Here is an 18,059-nt window from a genome sequence, read left to right as displayed (position 1 = left end):
TTAGCAATGGTTCAAAGTTATGTCAGACCTCCCTGTTTGTGACGGCTGTCCTCCCCTGCATCACATGACTGCATGTGAGGCAGAGGGCAACTGGCCTGCATTTATCGATGTTTGCTGCATCCCGTGGTCACGTGACTCTGTTTTACAAAGGTTTTGCTGAAAACTGGCGTTTTCTTTTGGTTTTCAACGAAATTGGTCCATAGCAAACCTTTCTCATGCTTACCAACTGTAGAGTTTGTCTAATGCAGTGTTTCTCAATCTTGGCAACTTGAAGATGTCTGGACTTCAACTCCCAGAATTCCCCAGCCAGCAAATGCTGGCTGGGGAATTCTGGGAGTTGAAGTCCAGACATCTTCAAGTTGCCAAGATTGAGAAACACTGGTCTAATGAACTTGGCAACCGCTTCACAACTTAATGATCGCTGGAGAAAAAAAAATCATAAAATGAGATTGGTCGGGTGGGCAACTCATTTTGTGACTGTCATTATTTATGACCATGATGGGCAAACCCCATTATAGTCTGCCTGTAACCCGTGTGGTTTTCTTGGCAAGGTTTTTCGGAGGTGGATTGCCATTGCCTCCTTTCTAAGTCTGAGACTATGAGTAGCTCAAGGTCACTCAGCTGGCTTCATCTTAAGGCAAGACTGCAGTTACTACTCATTTCTATTATTATTTTTTCAACAGTTTCTGTTTTAAACCAAATACTAATTGTCTTAACTTGCTTTGCTGTATGATAGCAATAACAACAGCACTTATATTCCTCTTTACAGTGCTTTACAGCTCTCTGTAAGCAGTTTACAGAGTCAGCCTATTGCCCCCAACAATCTGGGTCTTCATTTTACCCACCTCGGAAGGATGGAAGGTTGAGTGAACCTTGAGCCTGGTGAGATCTGAACTGCCAAACTGCAGACAGCCGGCAGGCAGCAGAAGTAGCCTGCAGTACTGCATTCTAACCACTACGCCACCGTGGCTCATGATATGTCATATATAAGGGAGCTGTTCTTGCCTGAATTTAGTTAGATTTGATGGTAGTTATTCTTTTTCCATTGCTCCATATTCTCCCATTTTGATCTTTCAGTTGTATTCCCTGCAACTTTTGGGGAGTGATTAATTCTTGCCACTATCAGCATATATCTTAATACGTTTTTCATTTGTACACTCTAGACTCATGCCTAGTAAAAATCATTTTACTATCATTTTTAAAATCATTTTTGTGCAGCAGCTGCCAAAAAAGCCAACACAGTTATAGGCTGCATAAACAGTGGATAGAATCAAGATCATGTGAAGTGTTAATACCACTTTATAATGCCTTGGTAAGGCCACACTTGGAATACTGCATTCAGTTCTGGTCGCCACGATGTACAAAAGATGTGGAGACTCTAGAAAGAGTGCAGAGAAGGACAACAAAGATGATTAGGGGACTGGAGTCTAAAACATATGAAGAACGGTTGCAGGAACTGGGTATGTTTAGCTTAAGAGAAAGAAGGACTAGGGGAGACATGATAGCATTATTCCAATATCTCAGAGGTTGCCACAAAGAAGAGGGAGTCAAACTATTCTCTAAGGCACCTGAGGGTAGAACAAGAAGCAATGGGTGGAAACTAATCAAGGAGAGAAGCAACTTAGAACTGAGGAGAAATTTCCTGACAGTTAGAACAATTAATCAGTGGAACAGCTTGCCTCCAGAAGTTGTGAATGCCCCAACACTGGAAGTCTTTAAGAAGATGTTGGATAGCCATTTGTCTGGAATGGTATAGGGTTTCCTGCCTAGGCAGGGGGTTGGACTAGAAAACCTCCAAGGTCCCTTCCAACTCTGCTATTGTACTGTATTTGTCGTTTCAGTTCAAATTTTACTTTCAGAATTTTCTGGATGTTTTGTTGTATTTCTTTCCAACATTTTGGAGTTTATTTTGTGTAAAATGTTCCTTTTTTTTACGGCATTTTCAACATTTATTGCTCTAAGAATCCTGTCCACAATTCAGTTCCTGGATGGCCAATAGACACCTTCATAATCCTCCAGCAAGGCACCCACAGAGTAGTAGAGCTCTTTAGAAATCAGTATTGTGAGTCATAGCATTGTGTGACCACCATAGTGTATTATGTGTATGAGCAGGTTTCAATTATAAAAATTCAGAATATTGATTTCAAAATGAAATGCGATGGACAGGAAAAAGCAGCCTTTGTCTCCTTGAATCAGACTGAACCACAGGTGTCTGATGAGAAACACGTGTATGTAAATAGCATCTCGCCTTCGTTGTAAGATTAATCTAATTTGGTTTCCTGTTCATGGTTTGCTTCAGATAACATCAAAACAGGATTGTGCATGCTGGTACCAGACGAATCTTTGTAGTTTGCAAAAGTTATATATACATGGCTCGTTACCAAAGCTTGCCACATTTTCTAGATGATAGACCATAATCCTTCAATCAGTCCATTTCCTTTTCTTGTTTCTGTTTGCTTTCTCACCGAATGGAAATAATTTGTTTTAAGGAAGGAAGGATTGACAGAGATGAGGAGGTCTGTGAAGATAGAATATTCCAATTGAGGTGAGCAGCTTTGATTTCAGAAATCTGCAGTGGAGAAGTGTAGGAAGTTAGCACCCACCCCTCTCCTAGAAAAATGAAATATTTTAGGAAATATTAAAAGGGTATATTGCATCACCATCCAACAAGGGTCAACCAAGCTCAGGACTCAAGACAGCCTACAGAGTTGCCCCTGCATGGCCCCATGGGAGTCTGACAACCAATCAGAATACAAGGTCAAATTCAAAAACTCAGAGAGGGTATAAAACCCAGGCACTCTCAGCTCTCCCCTTTTTTGCCCAGGACCTCAAACCATGCAATCCTGTTCATAAATAAACTTTCTTTCCAAGCAACTTCCATGAATCCAGTGTCTTTTCCCCCACTTGGAATCTAACCCAGAAGGATATTTCTTTCAAGAGAAGAAAGGGTTAATCCTATCACAAATATTGCACAAAGATGATTTGTTTCAGCTCTAGCAAGCTAGACTGAAAGCCGATAAATAGACAGTCGAGGAGATAAGTAGGTTTATTACCGAAAAAATCAGTGATGCTGTTAAATACTAACAACCAGTAGCAACTTCTGTGCATCAAACACGATTCCTGTTTCTATTGAATTCAAGGTTCAAATTCTTGACTTCAATGTTTTTTCCAGTCAACATAATGAGCTGGAAGCTTCTGTATTTTAGATAGGGGAAACAGTTTATAGATTAAATTATTTATGCTGCCCAATTTCAAACAACTTTGGGTGGCTTCACAATTGTTGAATAGCAACAAGAATTACAGAACAATTGAACAATATGCATAAAACAACTATCATTCAAGATACAGAACCATCCTTCCATGTCCCTCTACAGGTTTGAGGAGTTTGTCTGACCATTCTGAGCAGATCCTGGTTTTTTGTTTTTTTTTAAAAGCCTTTGAAAGGAGTCTTTTTAAAAAAAGACCATTGTCAGAATGGTCAGACAAACCCTTCAAACTTGTAGGATGGTTTTTCCAAACATGGAAGGATGGTTCTGTATCTTGAATGATAGTTATTTTATGTTTTATTTGAAAACAGGAAAAGTGGAAAGCTATTTTGAAGGACAGATACAGGGGTGAAATCCAGCAGGTTCTGACAGGTTCTGGAGAACCGGTAGCGGAAATTTTGAGAAGTCTGGAGAACTGGCAAATGCCACCTCTGGCTGGCCCCAGAGTGGGGTGGGAATGCAGAGTTTGCAGTATGATTCCCCTGCCATGTCTACCAAACCACACCCACCAAGCCACGCCCACAGAACTGGTAGTAAAAAAATTTGCATTTCACCACTGGACGGGTACAATGTCAGCGAAGTTCTGCTTTCTGGTCCCACTAAATTGCTTAATTGGTGGGCCCTAAAGCAAGCCAATTTTATTAGGAGGGCAGATGCTATGGGCACAGCTAGTCCCTTATATGGGGAATTTGGGGAAATGGACTGCTATGGTATTCAGCAGTCTATATGACAATATGCTCTTTCCATTCTCACTGAAATAAGCTTATTGTTTCAGGTAATTCTTTTTAATATACTGTCTAGTTTGGCTGTAAAATTCCTACTTTTGAAAGTTTCAGTATTCATGTAGATCAGAGCATTATGAAAGGTCAACACCAACATTTTGTTCAGGAATGGTGAAAATTGTTGTAGTAGACATCATTAATTGGCCCTAGTTTAGTAGCTGTCATTTAGGTTAGTGAAGATTTTGAGTACTTTTCAAAGGCAGACTATTGTGGGTTTTTCGCGACTGCTTGGACTAGACCATGGGTGTCAAACTTGCGGCATCACATGACATTTTGTGACATTTTCCCCATTCGCAGAGCTGGGGTGGGCGTGGCCTGTGTGTGACGCAGCCAGCCAGCGGGCCGCCACTTTGACACCCTGAACGAGACCATTGTCTATTATATTAGGGTAATCCTAATGTCAAGTGCTAGGGAAATCAGGAGATTCAGGGTGTTCAAATGAGTATAAAGATTTATAGCAAGCTTAAATTCTACAAGAACCTGAACAACTAATGGTCAAGAGAAATGAGTGGGAGATAAGAAAGGCATTCGAGGTGGGCTGGACTTTGATCTCTTGCAAGCATGCAGGGACTAATAACTTATGACATGTTTTACCCCTCCCTTAGGCTCAGCCTGGTCATCTCCTACACCCAACTGAAAAAGTACCATAACTAACACCAATTATTTATCCATCATCCTTATCTGGATAATGAAGTGGCATTAGTATATTGGCTGAAACTTATATAAAATAGTTTTTATTTTTGGGAAGCAGTGTTAGATCCAAAAGCTCTCTGAAACAGCACATATGAATTTTCTTAAGAAAGCGTAAAGAAGATGATCTTAATGAAAATATATGAATTCTGTTAGCACACGAGGAGGAGAAAAACTGTAATGAAATGTGAGAAAAGATGGGAGGGGGAGATGCTGCCAGGGGAACGTCCCATAAAAGAGGTAGGAGCCCAAAATTGAATAACTGGCAGAAAAAGGAACTTACAAAGGATCTGTCCCAACTAATCAGGCGGTAAAAAGGGAGGGTGGGAGATTTGTACTTTCAGTCTTAGAAGAAGAATCTGTTATTATAGCCTTAAAATAAAATAGATTTAGCTTATCTTCTCATGTTTCCTGTTCGTTCTGCTTGGAAGACTGACAAATGCATATTTGAGCCCACAAAAAAGAGAAAATATTTGGAAGAAACTCAAACAGGCATCTCCCTAATTCACATGAGTATAGGAATGGGGAGGAAGTAAAGCACAGTCAGACTTGCTAGATTCTGTTTTGTAATCACTCTGAAAAGTAGTTTTAGCCTTTATGTGGAGTTGACTCCTGCTCTGATCTACCTAAGCGAGCTTATACAAAACTTCTTCCAGCATAGATTGTATATTGCCCAGCTGAGCAATGACCTACTCACATTCATTACAAAATAACAGAATAACACGAGTTGGGAGGGACCTTGGAGGTCTTCTAATCCAATCCCAGCTCAAGTAGGAGACCCAGTGGTGGGTTCCGAGTGGTACAGCCCAGTACGGCCATACCGGTAGTAGCCGGGAGCCACAGCCACCGTATCGGTACGGTGGCTCATTTGGCCCACGTGCGTTCCATTGCTGCTTATAACATGACCGGCCAATTGCGCCCAGCATGCAGCACCTGCGCAATCTCCGCCGAGCAGCTGGGTGTTGCAGGGCAGTGGCGTGCGCAGTGCACGTGCCCAACTAGGACGCCCAGCCCCGTGTGCAGCGTACCGACTGTGACGGAGTCTGGAACCCACCACTGGGGAGACCCTATACAATTTTAGACAAATGGTTGTCCAATCTCTTCTTTAAAGCCTCCAGTGTTGGAGCACCCACAACTTCTGAAGTTGTTCCACTGATTAATTGTTCTTACTCTCAGGAAATTTCTCCTTAGTTCTAGGTTGCCTCTCTCTTTGCTCAGTTTCCATCCATTGCTTCTTGCTTTCTGATGTTTTGGAAAATAAGTTGGCCACCTCTTCTTTATGGTAGCCCCTCAAATATTGGAGCACTGCTGTCCTGTCACCCCTAGTTTTTTCTTTTCACTGGACTAGACATACCCAGTTCCTGCAACCGTTCTTCATATATTTTAACCTTCAGCTCCCGTCATTTTTGTCGCTCTTCTCTGCACTTTTTCCAGAGTCTCAACCTCTTTTTTTATAATATGGTGGTTAAAACTGGATGCCGCATTCCAAATGTGCTCTTACCAAGGTATTATAAAACAAGGTGTTTTGTTATCTTAATTTTATCCCTCTGCAGCCTGAGATTGTATTGACTTTTTTAACCAGCTGCTGCAGCACATTGCTGGCTCATATTTAAGTCGTTTTCTCTAGGACTCCAAGACCCATCTCGCAGTTACTGCCGTTGAGTCACGTCTCACCTAGTCTGTACCTGTACATTTGGTTTTTCTTGCCTAAATGTAAAACCTTACTTTTTTCTACCATTTTGTTAGATAGGGCCCAGTGTAAATGCCATTGGTCTTCATCCAATTTATTATTCCACTATCACATATCCCCAGAGATTGACTTAGTCAGGCATTACTGGGATGTGATGGCAACTTCTATTAGTTAATATTCAATGTTGCTCTATACATAGCCATATTGCCGCAGTGATTAGAATGCCATACTACAGGCTAACTTACTGCTCACTCCAAGAATTCAATTATGAGCGGCTCAAGGTTAACTTTGCCTTCCATCCTTCCAAGGTGGGTGAAATGAGGACTCAAATTGTTGGGGGCAATATTCAGACTCTGTAAACCTCTTAGAGAGGGCTGTAAAGCAATGTGAAGCATATATGTCTAAATGCTATTACTATAATCTTCCTTATCACGGTAAATCTATCTATATATATATATGTCTGTGTGTGTGTTCCAGCATAACTCTGGAACGCCTCGAGCAATTTCAACCAAATTTGGTACACAGAGGACTTACTCCCTGGGAAAAAAATACTGTGGGGGTAAGACACCCATAACAACCCTCGGGGTGTGTCTGTGCGTGGGTGTTTCAGCATAACTCTGGAACGCCTGGGCCGCTGAAATGAAAAGGAATGAATTATATCTATAGTGTCAAATCACAGTACTTTTGACAATGATAGTGTGCATTAGTGTGATAGTGTTAGGAGGCAGCCTGTTGTGCCTTAAGAAGGTGTCTACTGTACAGCCCAGTGGAGTTGCCATGGTAACAGCGTCACAGTATTCCACAAGGGAGCTCCAACCTAATACAGAATTAGGATAAATAAATACCTGGGCAACGCCGGGTTATCGGCTAGTGGGATATAATTTTAAATTGGACTTGCTAACAGTTGGAGCTTGAGGTTATCTAATGCCCTTTCAAAGGAATGTTGGGAAGTACTTTTGGTTTTCAATCTAAGAGAAGCTATTATCCTGTTCCTTATTTTTTGTTTTTCAGTACTTTGTGAAGAAGATGAAAGCTTTTTGTGCAGAAGTGGGGTTTGCATCCCAAGGATTCTGCAGTGCAATGGCTTTAATGATTGTGATGACTGGAGCGATGAATTGCATTGCAGTAAGTTACCTAAGTTGCGTCAGACAAAATATTAAGGTGGGAAACAACATTACAGCTATCAGAGAGAACTTGTACTCATCCACTGGATCTGTATAATAGGTAGTCCTTGACTTACGATAGCAACTAACGCTGGAATTTTGGTTGTAAGTCATGTGATGGTCATGACGTTGAGGAGACTACAGGACTGGACATAATTTTATGATGTTTTACAGCAGTCATTAAATGAATCCAATGGCCATAAGTCTGAGTTATGTGGTTGCCAAGTGAAACATGCAGTCGTAAATCTGAATCTATTCTCAGAAGAGAGCAACCAAAGTAATGAGTAGGATCAAACAAAAATATTCTTTAATTTGGAAAGGAAGCAGTGGTGAAATTCAATTTTTTTACTGTCGGTTCTGAGGGCGTGGCTTGGTGGGCATGGCAGGGGAAGGATACTGCAAAATCCCCATTCCCACCCCACTCTGGGGCCAGCAAGAGGTGGTATTTGCCGGTTCTCTGAACTACTCAAAATTTCCATTACTGGTTCTCCAGAACCTGTCAGAATTTCACCCCTGGAAGAAAGGCATGTGAAGGGGATTGAACATATATTCAGCTGAATATACATGTATGAAGTAAATGCACATAGAGACATTCCCCCCCCCCCTCTTCAAAGTCTGAATTTATGTTCTGATTGGAAAGGGATTTAAGATGAAAGAAAGCATAGCTTCACACGACGACGCATAATGTGTGGAATTATTAACCTCAAGATGTGGTGGTGATAACAATTTGGATGACTTTAGGAAGGAAGTGGAACAGTTTATGGAGGAAAAGTCTGTTAAGAGACTGGAAGACTCATTTGCCTCTGGATTGCTTCCAAATATGAATGGTAGAAGAATAATTGGGGGAAGAATCTACCTCTAATGTTTTGTGACCATTGGCCACTATCAAAAGCAAAATCCTAAACTAAGATGGGTCTTGGTTTAAGTCCAGCAGGGTTCCCACAATATTAGGTTCTTAGATAGTCCTGACTGGATTATGCTAAGAAAATCTTCTAGGCAGGCCTGTACAACCTTCTTGATTATTATAGTTAGAAATACTATATTTGAAACCAGCCAGTTTCAATCTCCAAGTCTTCTGAGTGAAGAGAAGGTATGTCTCATGGCCTCCTTAAAGCAGGAGTAGATCAGGGGTGGGCTTCAAAATTTTTAGCAAGGGGTTCTCTGCCCGGTTGCTGGGTGGGCATGGCCACAGTGGGCATGGCTTAGTTGACCTCCTGCACCACAGCGGTGGTGGTGGTGGTGCCCTCCCAGGGCTCTGGAGGCTTTCCTTGAGCCTCCAGGATGGTGAAAACAGCCTCCCCAGACTCTGGAGGCTGGAAATGGGCCCGTTTCTGGCCTTTCCGAACTTCCAGTAGGCCTGGTTTTTGCCCTTCCCGAGCCTCCGCGCATGTCCTGCACTTAACCTGCATCCAAAACGGGCCGAGTGGAGACTCCTGGGAGAGGAGGCGTGGGCGGGGCCAGCCAGGAGTGGGATTTGGATGTTCTCCGAACTGCACAGAATCTTAACTAGAGGTTCTCCCGAACCCTTGCGAACCCCCAGCAGCCCCTGGAGTAGATTATTGGCTTACTTGGCGCTATTGAAAGAATGAAACTAGCGTTAATTTTAAAAGTTATCTAATAATTTGTAAAATATCAGGAATTAATCTTTTGCTTGGGGAATGGACTATCTTGGTTCAGCCAAACTAAGCTTTTTAAAGAATATATTTCTGTTTTGCAGATTGCAGTGAAGAGCTTTTCCGCTGCAACACTGGAAGATGCCTCAATTATACCTTTGTTTGTGATGGTTATGATGATTGTGGAGATCTTAGTGATGAACAGAATTGTGGTAAAAGGAAACATATTTTTTAAAAGCTGGGAGGAAATGGTTTAATCCCAAAAGAGTTAAATACAGACATTGTTAGATAGCATGCAGTACCACAGAGAGCTATGTTTGTTCTAAAATCACAGTTCCCTCTTTCTAGAGTCAATTCTGGAACAGACAGAAGCCAAGAATTAGCATAGAAGCAATAATTATCACTATTTGATCATACAGATCAAAAGGTTTAAACTTGTTCTTTATGTTCTCTGTGTACTATTCAGGTCTGAATGGAGAAGCCTATACACATTTATATGGATATTCTACAACCTGTAAGAAGTTTGTAAGACTTATGGTAGCTATGTTATGTATTTAACATAATTGTATATCAACGTGATATACTATATTAATAAAAACTGGTCTTATAATGATGAAAAAACATATCATAAAATCCATTCTTAGGAAAATTTTATATTTAGAATTTCCTTCAGTTACTTATTGACAAGCCAATGAGACCAATATCAAATTAGACAGATGAGAAGATAAAGAATGTATGACTTCCCTAAAGTATCTTGGCAGGTTCTAATTTCATTCATAATAACCCTGTCTGAAGGACATCCTATTCTAGTCCGGTTAATTAAAAACATTTTTTATTCCAATTTCCTTGTTCTAGAATTTTCCATTGGATTCAGGTCCAGTTCCTTTACCACAACTAACAACATTATCATTCTTCGTTTCAGTTTTTCTGAATGTTTATCTAAATACTCAGTAATTTAATATCATGTAAAGTCTGTGGCCCTTGTATGGAATTGGATTGAGCAGGATAGATAAACAAAGGTAGCATTGTATATCATCTACCTCCCAGGGTCACAGTCTACATTTTGACCTGGAAATCAACCATAGCTTGCATAATCAAAATATTTACCAGCATTGAAAATCATGTATATATGCCTCATTAAAGGAAATTGGAAAGCCTTTATTCAAAATTTTGTAAGAAGCTGTGGCCTTCCTGTCTCTTGCGTAACAGGGGAACAATTAAAAAAAAGAGCTGCCCAAATAATTAAGGCTATAGAAGTACAAAATGATATAGCTATCCTTAGTAAGATGGGTAACTTGAAATGGCTGAGTAAATACAAACGTACTTTTCAAGTAGACAGCTATTTGAAGTTATAACTGCCAAAACATCTTAGGGAGATATTTACGTGAGTGAGATTCGAACTGCTTGACTCAATGGTCAGATATGGGAGATTCCATTCTATACCCTGCAATGAGCGTCTCTGCATTTGCAGAATGGAAGAGGTAGAAGACCTGCCTCACATCCTATTTGATTGTTGCTTGTATAATGGGGTGAGAGACCTTGGTCCATATACCAAACGAATGACCCATTGGGCTCCCCATATCAAAACAACTTACCTTATGTGTGGCCAGAACCTGAAAATAGCATTTAGCACAGCACAGGACTTAAACCAAATGGTTTGGTTGAGATCTGCATATGTGGACTGATTGGAGTAGATTGTAAGGGTGACATCGAAATATAATTTTATCATATTTTATCTATATCTTAAATTATTGTACTCTATTCCAATTTCATTTTAGACTGTATTTTATTCCAATTCCTTTTTAAATCATATTTTATTCCAATTCCATTTTAAATTGTATTTATCAAATTCCATTTTATATTACTCTTATCAGATTGTTGTAATAATTTTGTTTCTGGAACTTTGCACTTTGATATGGCCCAAGAGCTAACCAATAAAGACTCAATGTCAATGGCAAAATATCCACATGTTCAGCCACGGAAGGGCAAACAAGTAAAAATCAATATATGTCTTACACAGTTGAGTAGGATGTGCATCAGGATAAAGAGCTTTCCTGTTTCCACTATTTAGTAATCTATTTTGTTTCCTGAAGAAATAAAGCTAAAGCTAGATTTTCTACCATAAACATTTTCAAGGTAGGGATAGCCTCTTTTCCCATGGAAAATACATTGACAGGGAAACTATTGTAATTCTTCATATCTTAGATCTCTTAAAAATAATATGCAGTAAAAAGTTCAGTGTTTTGGGTCTCCCAAACCCTTTTTCTTTATGTTTGCAATTCCACATACTGTTTCCTTCTGCAAGTTTGACCCAAGCTGCTGTTAATTGTATAGGACAGGGGTCAGCAAACTGCAGCTCTGGAGCCGTATGTAGCTCTTTCCTCCCTCTGCTGCGGCTCCATCACCGGTTGGCACCACAATTTTGAGAAGAACTTCCGGTGGGTGGGGGGAGAGAAGCACAGTGCGCCAGGAGAAGACTCTATGGCAAAGGGAGGGTTTTCCAGTTGTCTCCACAATTGATAGGGCTTTCGGTTATGACAGTTAGAGGAAAAAGAACGCTGCGCTAGGAGGAGACTCTATGGTGGGGGAACTGAACTTCCGGTCAGCTCCAGAATTGAACAGGGGGCTTCCGGTTAGGAACTTTGTGGCTCCCGGTGTTTTCTTTTCTGTGGGAAACGGGTCCAAATGGCTCTTTGAGTGTTTAAGTTTGCCGACCCCTGTAGGGTTTTCATACAGTTTGTTTTTCAAGGAACAGATTGTCAAGCATGAAAGATGCTCTTAAAGACAATAAGGACCACTTTCAAAAATAATAATTTTAGGGGGGGAAATCAGCAACTTTGAAAATAAGATATTGTTGAGGTTGGAAAATGTATTTTCGTATTCTGTTGAATCTGGAATCATCAGCATCTTTTAACGACCCCATAATCCCTTGTAGGGTCTGGGCAACTGAATGGTGCTGTTTACTGTCTGGATGCCCTTCCTGTTGCCAATGCAGAGCTATATTCAGCAGATTTATTCTCGTCATGCCCAGAGAAAGAAATATCTACCTCTACCCAGGATTCGAACTCACAGCCTCCTGATTGTGAGGCGAGAGCTCCACCTCTTGGCCACTGCACCACTCCTGTTGAATCTGGAATATAAACAGAAAATTAGCTAAAATGGCCCTCTGAATTCTACTCAATGCTGCTGCAACATGTTCTTAATGATTACACTTAGTGTACATCAGTGTTGACAACAGAGGAAGAGAATTTCTTGTCAGTATCCTGCTAGCCAGTTTTTATACTAAGTAACGAAGAAATATCATCTGTGTTTTGTCGATGTTATCTATTAAAGATTGTAATCCCGTGACTCAGCATCAGTGTGGAGATGGGAGATGCATAGCCATGGATTGGATCTGTGACGGTGATCCTGACTGCCTCGACAAATCAGATGAAACCAACTGTTGTAAGTTAGTTGATAGTTTATGTTTTGATAACAGAAGGGTAGCATCTTCATATATAGATTTCCTTGGGATCTTATTTGAAGTATCTCATCCGGCATAATCCAAAAATATCACTTCCAATACAAAGTTTACAGGTAAAATGCTACTTTGCTAAATTATCTTAGTAATATAACATTAGTAGGTGCTATGTAGTCTCTTCCAAATCCTGTGATTATTCTTTGCTTGTGTGTATGCCTTTGAGTTAGTGTTGACTCTTGGCAATTACCGTATTTTTTAGAGTATAAGACAAACCTTTTTCCCTAAAAAAAGAAAATCTGGGTGCATCTTATACACTGAATACAGCATTATTTTGCCTCCAGAAACCCCATCCCCTTCACCAAAATAGTCGTGCATGGCTTTTAGGCAGCTTCCAGAGTGCTCCTAGAGGATGGGGAGGACAAAAATGAGCAAAAAACAGGCAGGTTTTTGTTCATCCCCTCCGGGGAGCACTCTATAAGCTTCCTAAAGGCTATCCATGCCCTTTTTGGGATGAAAAACGGGCTGTTTTCACCACCACCACCACCACCCAGCAGCACTCTATAAGTTTCCTAAAGGCTATTCATGCCCTTTTTTTGAAAAAAAAAACGGGCCCATTTTCACAAAAAAAGTTTTGGGGAAGTTTGCGGTGTGCAAAAACTTTTTTAAAAATATTTTGTCTCTTCAAAACCTTGGTGCATCTTATACTCCGAAAAATATGGTACCTCTGGACAAGTCCCTGCAGTTTTTGTTGCAAGATTTTTGGAAGTGGTTGGCCATTGCCTCTTTCCCAATGCTGACCCAAAGTCACCTAGCTGGCTTCGTGCTTAAGAAGAGGACATTATAATTTCATTCGGTGTCTCAGTACTTTTTAAATCCATAGATCCAGGAGTGGGATCCTACCAGTTTAACAATCAGCTCACTGAGCGTGCGTGCATGTGCACAGTTTACAGAGAAATCACCTTCCACATTACTGCTGGGGAGGAAAACAGCTGGGCTTCAGAAAAGGGAATATAGGTAAGCAGCTAAGATGCTGAGCTTGTTGATCAAAGGTTTGGCAGTTCGAATCCCTAGCACCACGTACTGGAGTGAGCTCACGTTACTTGTCCCAGCTTCTGCCAACCTAGAAATTCGAAAGCATGTAAAACTGCAAGTAGAAAAATAGGAACCACCTTTGGTGGGAAGGTCACAGCGTTCCGTGTGCCTTCGGAGTCTAGTCATGCCGGCCACATGACCACGGAGATGTCTTCGGAAAGCATTGGAACTTTGGCTTTGAAACGGAGATGAGTACCTCCCCTAGAGCCGGAGACGACTAGCAAACGTGCAGTCAGCAGAAGTAGCCTGCAGTACTGCACTCTAACCACTGCGCCACCACAGCTGTCTAGTCTCTTCTTAAAAGGCTACAGTGATGAAGCACCCACAACTTCTGAAGGCAACTTCTGTTCCACTGGTTAATCGTTCTCACTGTTAGGAAATTTCTCCTCAATTCTAGGTTGCTTAAGATGGGTCTAGAATTCACAATCACCTGGGTTGTGGCCTGGTGCTTAGGCACTACATCAAAGTGGTCCTTTGCTTATTTGCAGTAATGGTGAATATCTACAGCTCAGGTGTAGGATGAGGATAAAGGTTTGTTTGCCACGTTTGGCAACCTAGGAGAACAAACCTTTACGCTTTGCTTTGTTTGAAGAAATGTCCTTCTGGGTTCAGTTCCAAGTGGGGAAAAAGACACTGGATTCATGGAAGTTGCTTGGAAAGAAAGTTTATTTATGAACAGGATTCACATGGCTTGAGATCCTGGGCAAAAAAAGGGAAGAGATGCTGAGAATGCCCTGGGTTTTATGCCCTCTCTGGGCTTTTGAATTTGAGCTTGTATTCTGATTGGTTGTCAGACTCCCATGGGGCCATGCAGGGGCAACTCTGTAGGCTGTCCTGAGTCCCACGCTTGGTTGACTCTTGCTGGGTGATGGTGTAATGAAAGGGCTTTGGGCAATTCGTATTATGGTTCTGCTTGAAGGAGGTAGATCTTTGTTATGTAGAATAGACTGGCCTAGGCCTTAATGGCCCTTTGACAAAGGTGGGGAGGGGAGCTGAGTTTCTGCCTCCCTTTTAGGGGGAATATCCTGCCTTTTTAATATTTCCTAAAATATTTCATTTTTCTAGGAGAGGAGTGGGTGCTAACTTCCTACATGTTATTTCTTCATTATTTTAACAGTGTAACAGAAATGTCCTATCTGTATCCTATTTTGTATTGTAGGTTTTCTGACATGCCCATAGATGAATGAAGTAATTCATTGTAATTTATGCTAAATGAAAAGTCTATAAAGTGACCGTCTTCTTGTTTCCAGCATGCGATAGCCAAGGACTGGCGGAATGCAGAAACGGCCAGTGTGTGCCTAGTGCTTTCCAGTGTGATGGAGACAATGATTGCAAAGATGGAAGTGATGAAGAGAATTGCGGTGGAAGTAAGGGTCTACTACTTACGTCGTTCCCTACTCAAATCACTGGAGAAAAGATCTAAGATAGGAGTGTCAAACTCAGGGCGTCATGGTGGTGTCACGTGACCTATCAGGACTTTCCCCCCTGCCCCCCTTTGCTAAACTGGGCGTGGCCAGCGCATAACGCTTTTGGCTGGGAATTTGACAACCCTGATGTAAGAGCTTCCATTGGAAAATAATATTTATTTTGTTCTATGGGTTCTTTTGAGGATGGTGACTGAATTGTTCATTTGATAAACACCCCGGTGTTCATGTGCTTCGTAACTCAGAACACAATATATTGTGAGAACGTCATAGGGCAGGGATGGCTAACTTTTTCTGGACCGAGGGCCCAAAGTGTGCACGCGTCCGAACTCCCAAAATGTAAGGCGCGCAGCCCTCTGCATGTGCCCCGCTGCTGTGCATGCACTCCGTCCCCTGCGCATGCACCCCCACATGCGCTCATGCTCCCCCACATGTGCCCCCATATGTGCCCTGCCCCTGCACAGCAGAGACCTGAAGACTAGCTGGCTGCCGGGAGACATGAGCGCATGCGCCACAGAGCTGAGCTGGTGCAGTGGCTCGCGTGCCCACAGAGGGCACTGCGTGCCACATCTGGCACATGTGCCACAGGTTCGCCATCACGGTTACATGGGTTTGGAGTCTCATAATACTTCTGCAGAGTCACCATTTTTCTATATACCATTGTTTTGATTTATTAAATACAATACAATACAATACAATAGCAGAGTTGGAAGGGACCTTGGAGGTCTTCTAGTCCAACCCCCTGCCTAGGCAGGAAACCCTATGCCGTTCCAGACAAATGGCTATCCAACATCTTCTTAAAGATTTCCAGTGTTGGGGCATTCACAACTTCTGGAGGCAAGCTGTTCCACTGATTAATTGCTCTAACTGTCAGGAAGTTTCTCCTCAGTTCTAAGTTGCTTCTCTTGATTAGTTTCCACCCATTGCTTCTTGTTCTACCCTCAGGTGCCTTGGAGAATAGTTTGACTCCCTCTTCTTGTCTATACAGAGTTTTGATTTATTTTAGGGAAAATCTGCCCTGCCCTTTTCCCCCTGCCCAGTTTGTTTCTTTTATTGTATGATAACACTATAATTATTCCAATACATTTCAATGCATTGTTGTTTATATAATATGTTCAAAAGTATTAACTCTCTGTTATTTAAAAAGCTTAAAGTATTGAAAATAAAAAAGAGAATATTAAATATTTTATCAGTACCAATTGCCTTTTGGGATGTCACATTACAATTATATGATTATATTTAACTTTCCATCCAAAACTGACTAAAAGATTTTAAAAAAAGAAAGAATTACTGCTATCACATCAAAGTATTCGTTACACGATAATAGTTTCAGTCTTGAATTGTTCTTCATTGTATTGCTACTGTGTCTCTCTTTGTATATATATATTGATAAAAGGAAATAATAAATAGACAAATCAATTAAAATAAAAGTTAAATACTTAAAAATCAAAATACCTAAAATACCAAAGAAGGTAATAATAATTTTAACAAAAAGAAAGAAAAGAAGAAGGGAAAAAACCCTATCTGTCTCACTTTTTTTAACGCATTTGCTGATTTATGATATTTGTTAGCATTTAAGCCTCCTTAAAATCCAGACAATAGATGGTTAAATTTACCAAGCTGCTTGCTGGATTGAATATATGGAAACTATTCTTGGTTAAATTTAAATTTCTGTTGCTTATATATACTATACTATATATACAGTTTTGCCATCACTGAAGTTCCAAGTCAGATGTTGCCTGGATTGTATTATTCTTCCAGGCTTGAACAAATTTCCAATGGAAGAGAATATGCTCAGGGTTGCTCAGTCTTAGTGTATTTGACTACATTGGGTATGTTATGTAGTACTGCTCCCATTGACAACTCTGAAGCGAACCCAGCTGAAGCCATTTTTTGCTGCCATATAGCTGCCATGAAGCCTGATAGAGGGAAGGGACGGGGGGAGTAGATAGCCCAGCTAACAGTCGAAACAAAAAGTTTTCCTGTGGGAACCAAGGTCATCATAGCAGGTGGCTGGTGAAGGGGGAGAGGAGCCTGCCAGCTATATTCATTGGACAATGTGACTGGTGACACCTGGGAGAGGAGAGTTTTACTCTTTTAATTAGGTGAAACCTTTAGAGTTGGTTTTCACTGGCTGTGCTGATATGATGTATCCAATAAATATGTTCTTGGAGGAATCTACCTGCCTCAGATTTCTGCTTTCAATGGGTGTGTTACTTGGAAAGCTGACATCCATGACTCACATCTCATAGTCGGGGGACAATATTCTATGAAAAAAAAAGCCTGCAAATAATACCACGGCCGGGCGGGTGGGCCCTCCGGAGCACCATACCGGAACGGTACCCAGTGCTCCGGGCAGGATCCGGTACACCTGTACTGGGGTGTACCGCCTGCAACCCACCATTGAACATATCTAACCTAATTATATCCACTAAGATAGAAATTTCCAGAATCAGGAACTTCACCAGTCTTTACTTCACTATTGACCTTCAGCTTGATGGACAAATATGCCATAAAAGCTCCTTTAGAACGACCATGTCCCGGAAGACTGAGAATCTCCATTCTTAAGTACAACTTAACATGTACTCATCTCATTTGCACTTTTCTTCAGAGTTGCACTTTCTTGCACGTCTCCTCAACCTTGTTTTCCCTTTCCCCCTTATGAAGTGCTGAGGTAAATTGAAGTTAGCGAAACAGTAGTGAGTTTTGCTATCTGTCTAGAGCAGGGGTGTCCAAAGTTGGCAACTTTAAGACTTGTGGACTTCAACTCCCAGAGCTGACTGGGGAATTCTAGGAGTTGAAGTCCACAAGTCTTAAAGTTGCCAACTTTGAACACCCCTGCTCTAGAGAATTTCCCAGGAGGATTGGCATCTCCTGCT

General features: G+C 41.2%; 1 protein-coding gene across 1 annotated transcript in view; it reads left to right on the top strand.

The window, feature by feature from the left end:
* The window catches only part of CORIN (corin, serine peptidase), a 118,052-nt gene that overhangs the window by 61,236 nt on the left and 38,757 nt on the right, over positions 1-18,059 (top strand). The window contains exons 6-9 of the mRNA XM_081959718.1: positions 7,440-7,553; positions 9,309-9,416; positions 12,538-12,648; positions 15,007-15,123. Of these exons, the coding sequence (XP_081815844.1) occupies positions 7,440-7,553; positions 9,309-9,416; positions 12,538-12,648; positions 15,007-15,123 (450 nt within the window). The remainder of the gene's footprint in view (positions 1-7,439; positions 7,554-9,308; positions 9,417-12,537; positions 12,649-15,006; positions 15,124-18,059) is intronic.

This window comes from Natrix helvetica (genome assembly GCF_964273705.1).
Source record: "Natrix helvetica genome assembly, chromosome: 7".
Lineage (NCBI taxonomy): Eukaryota > Metazoa > Chordata > Lepidosauria > Squamata > Natricidae > Natrix > Natrix helvetica.
This window is presented reverse-complemented; position numbering and strand designations above follow the sequence as displayed.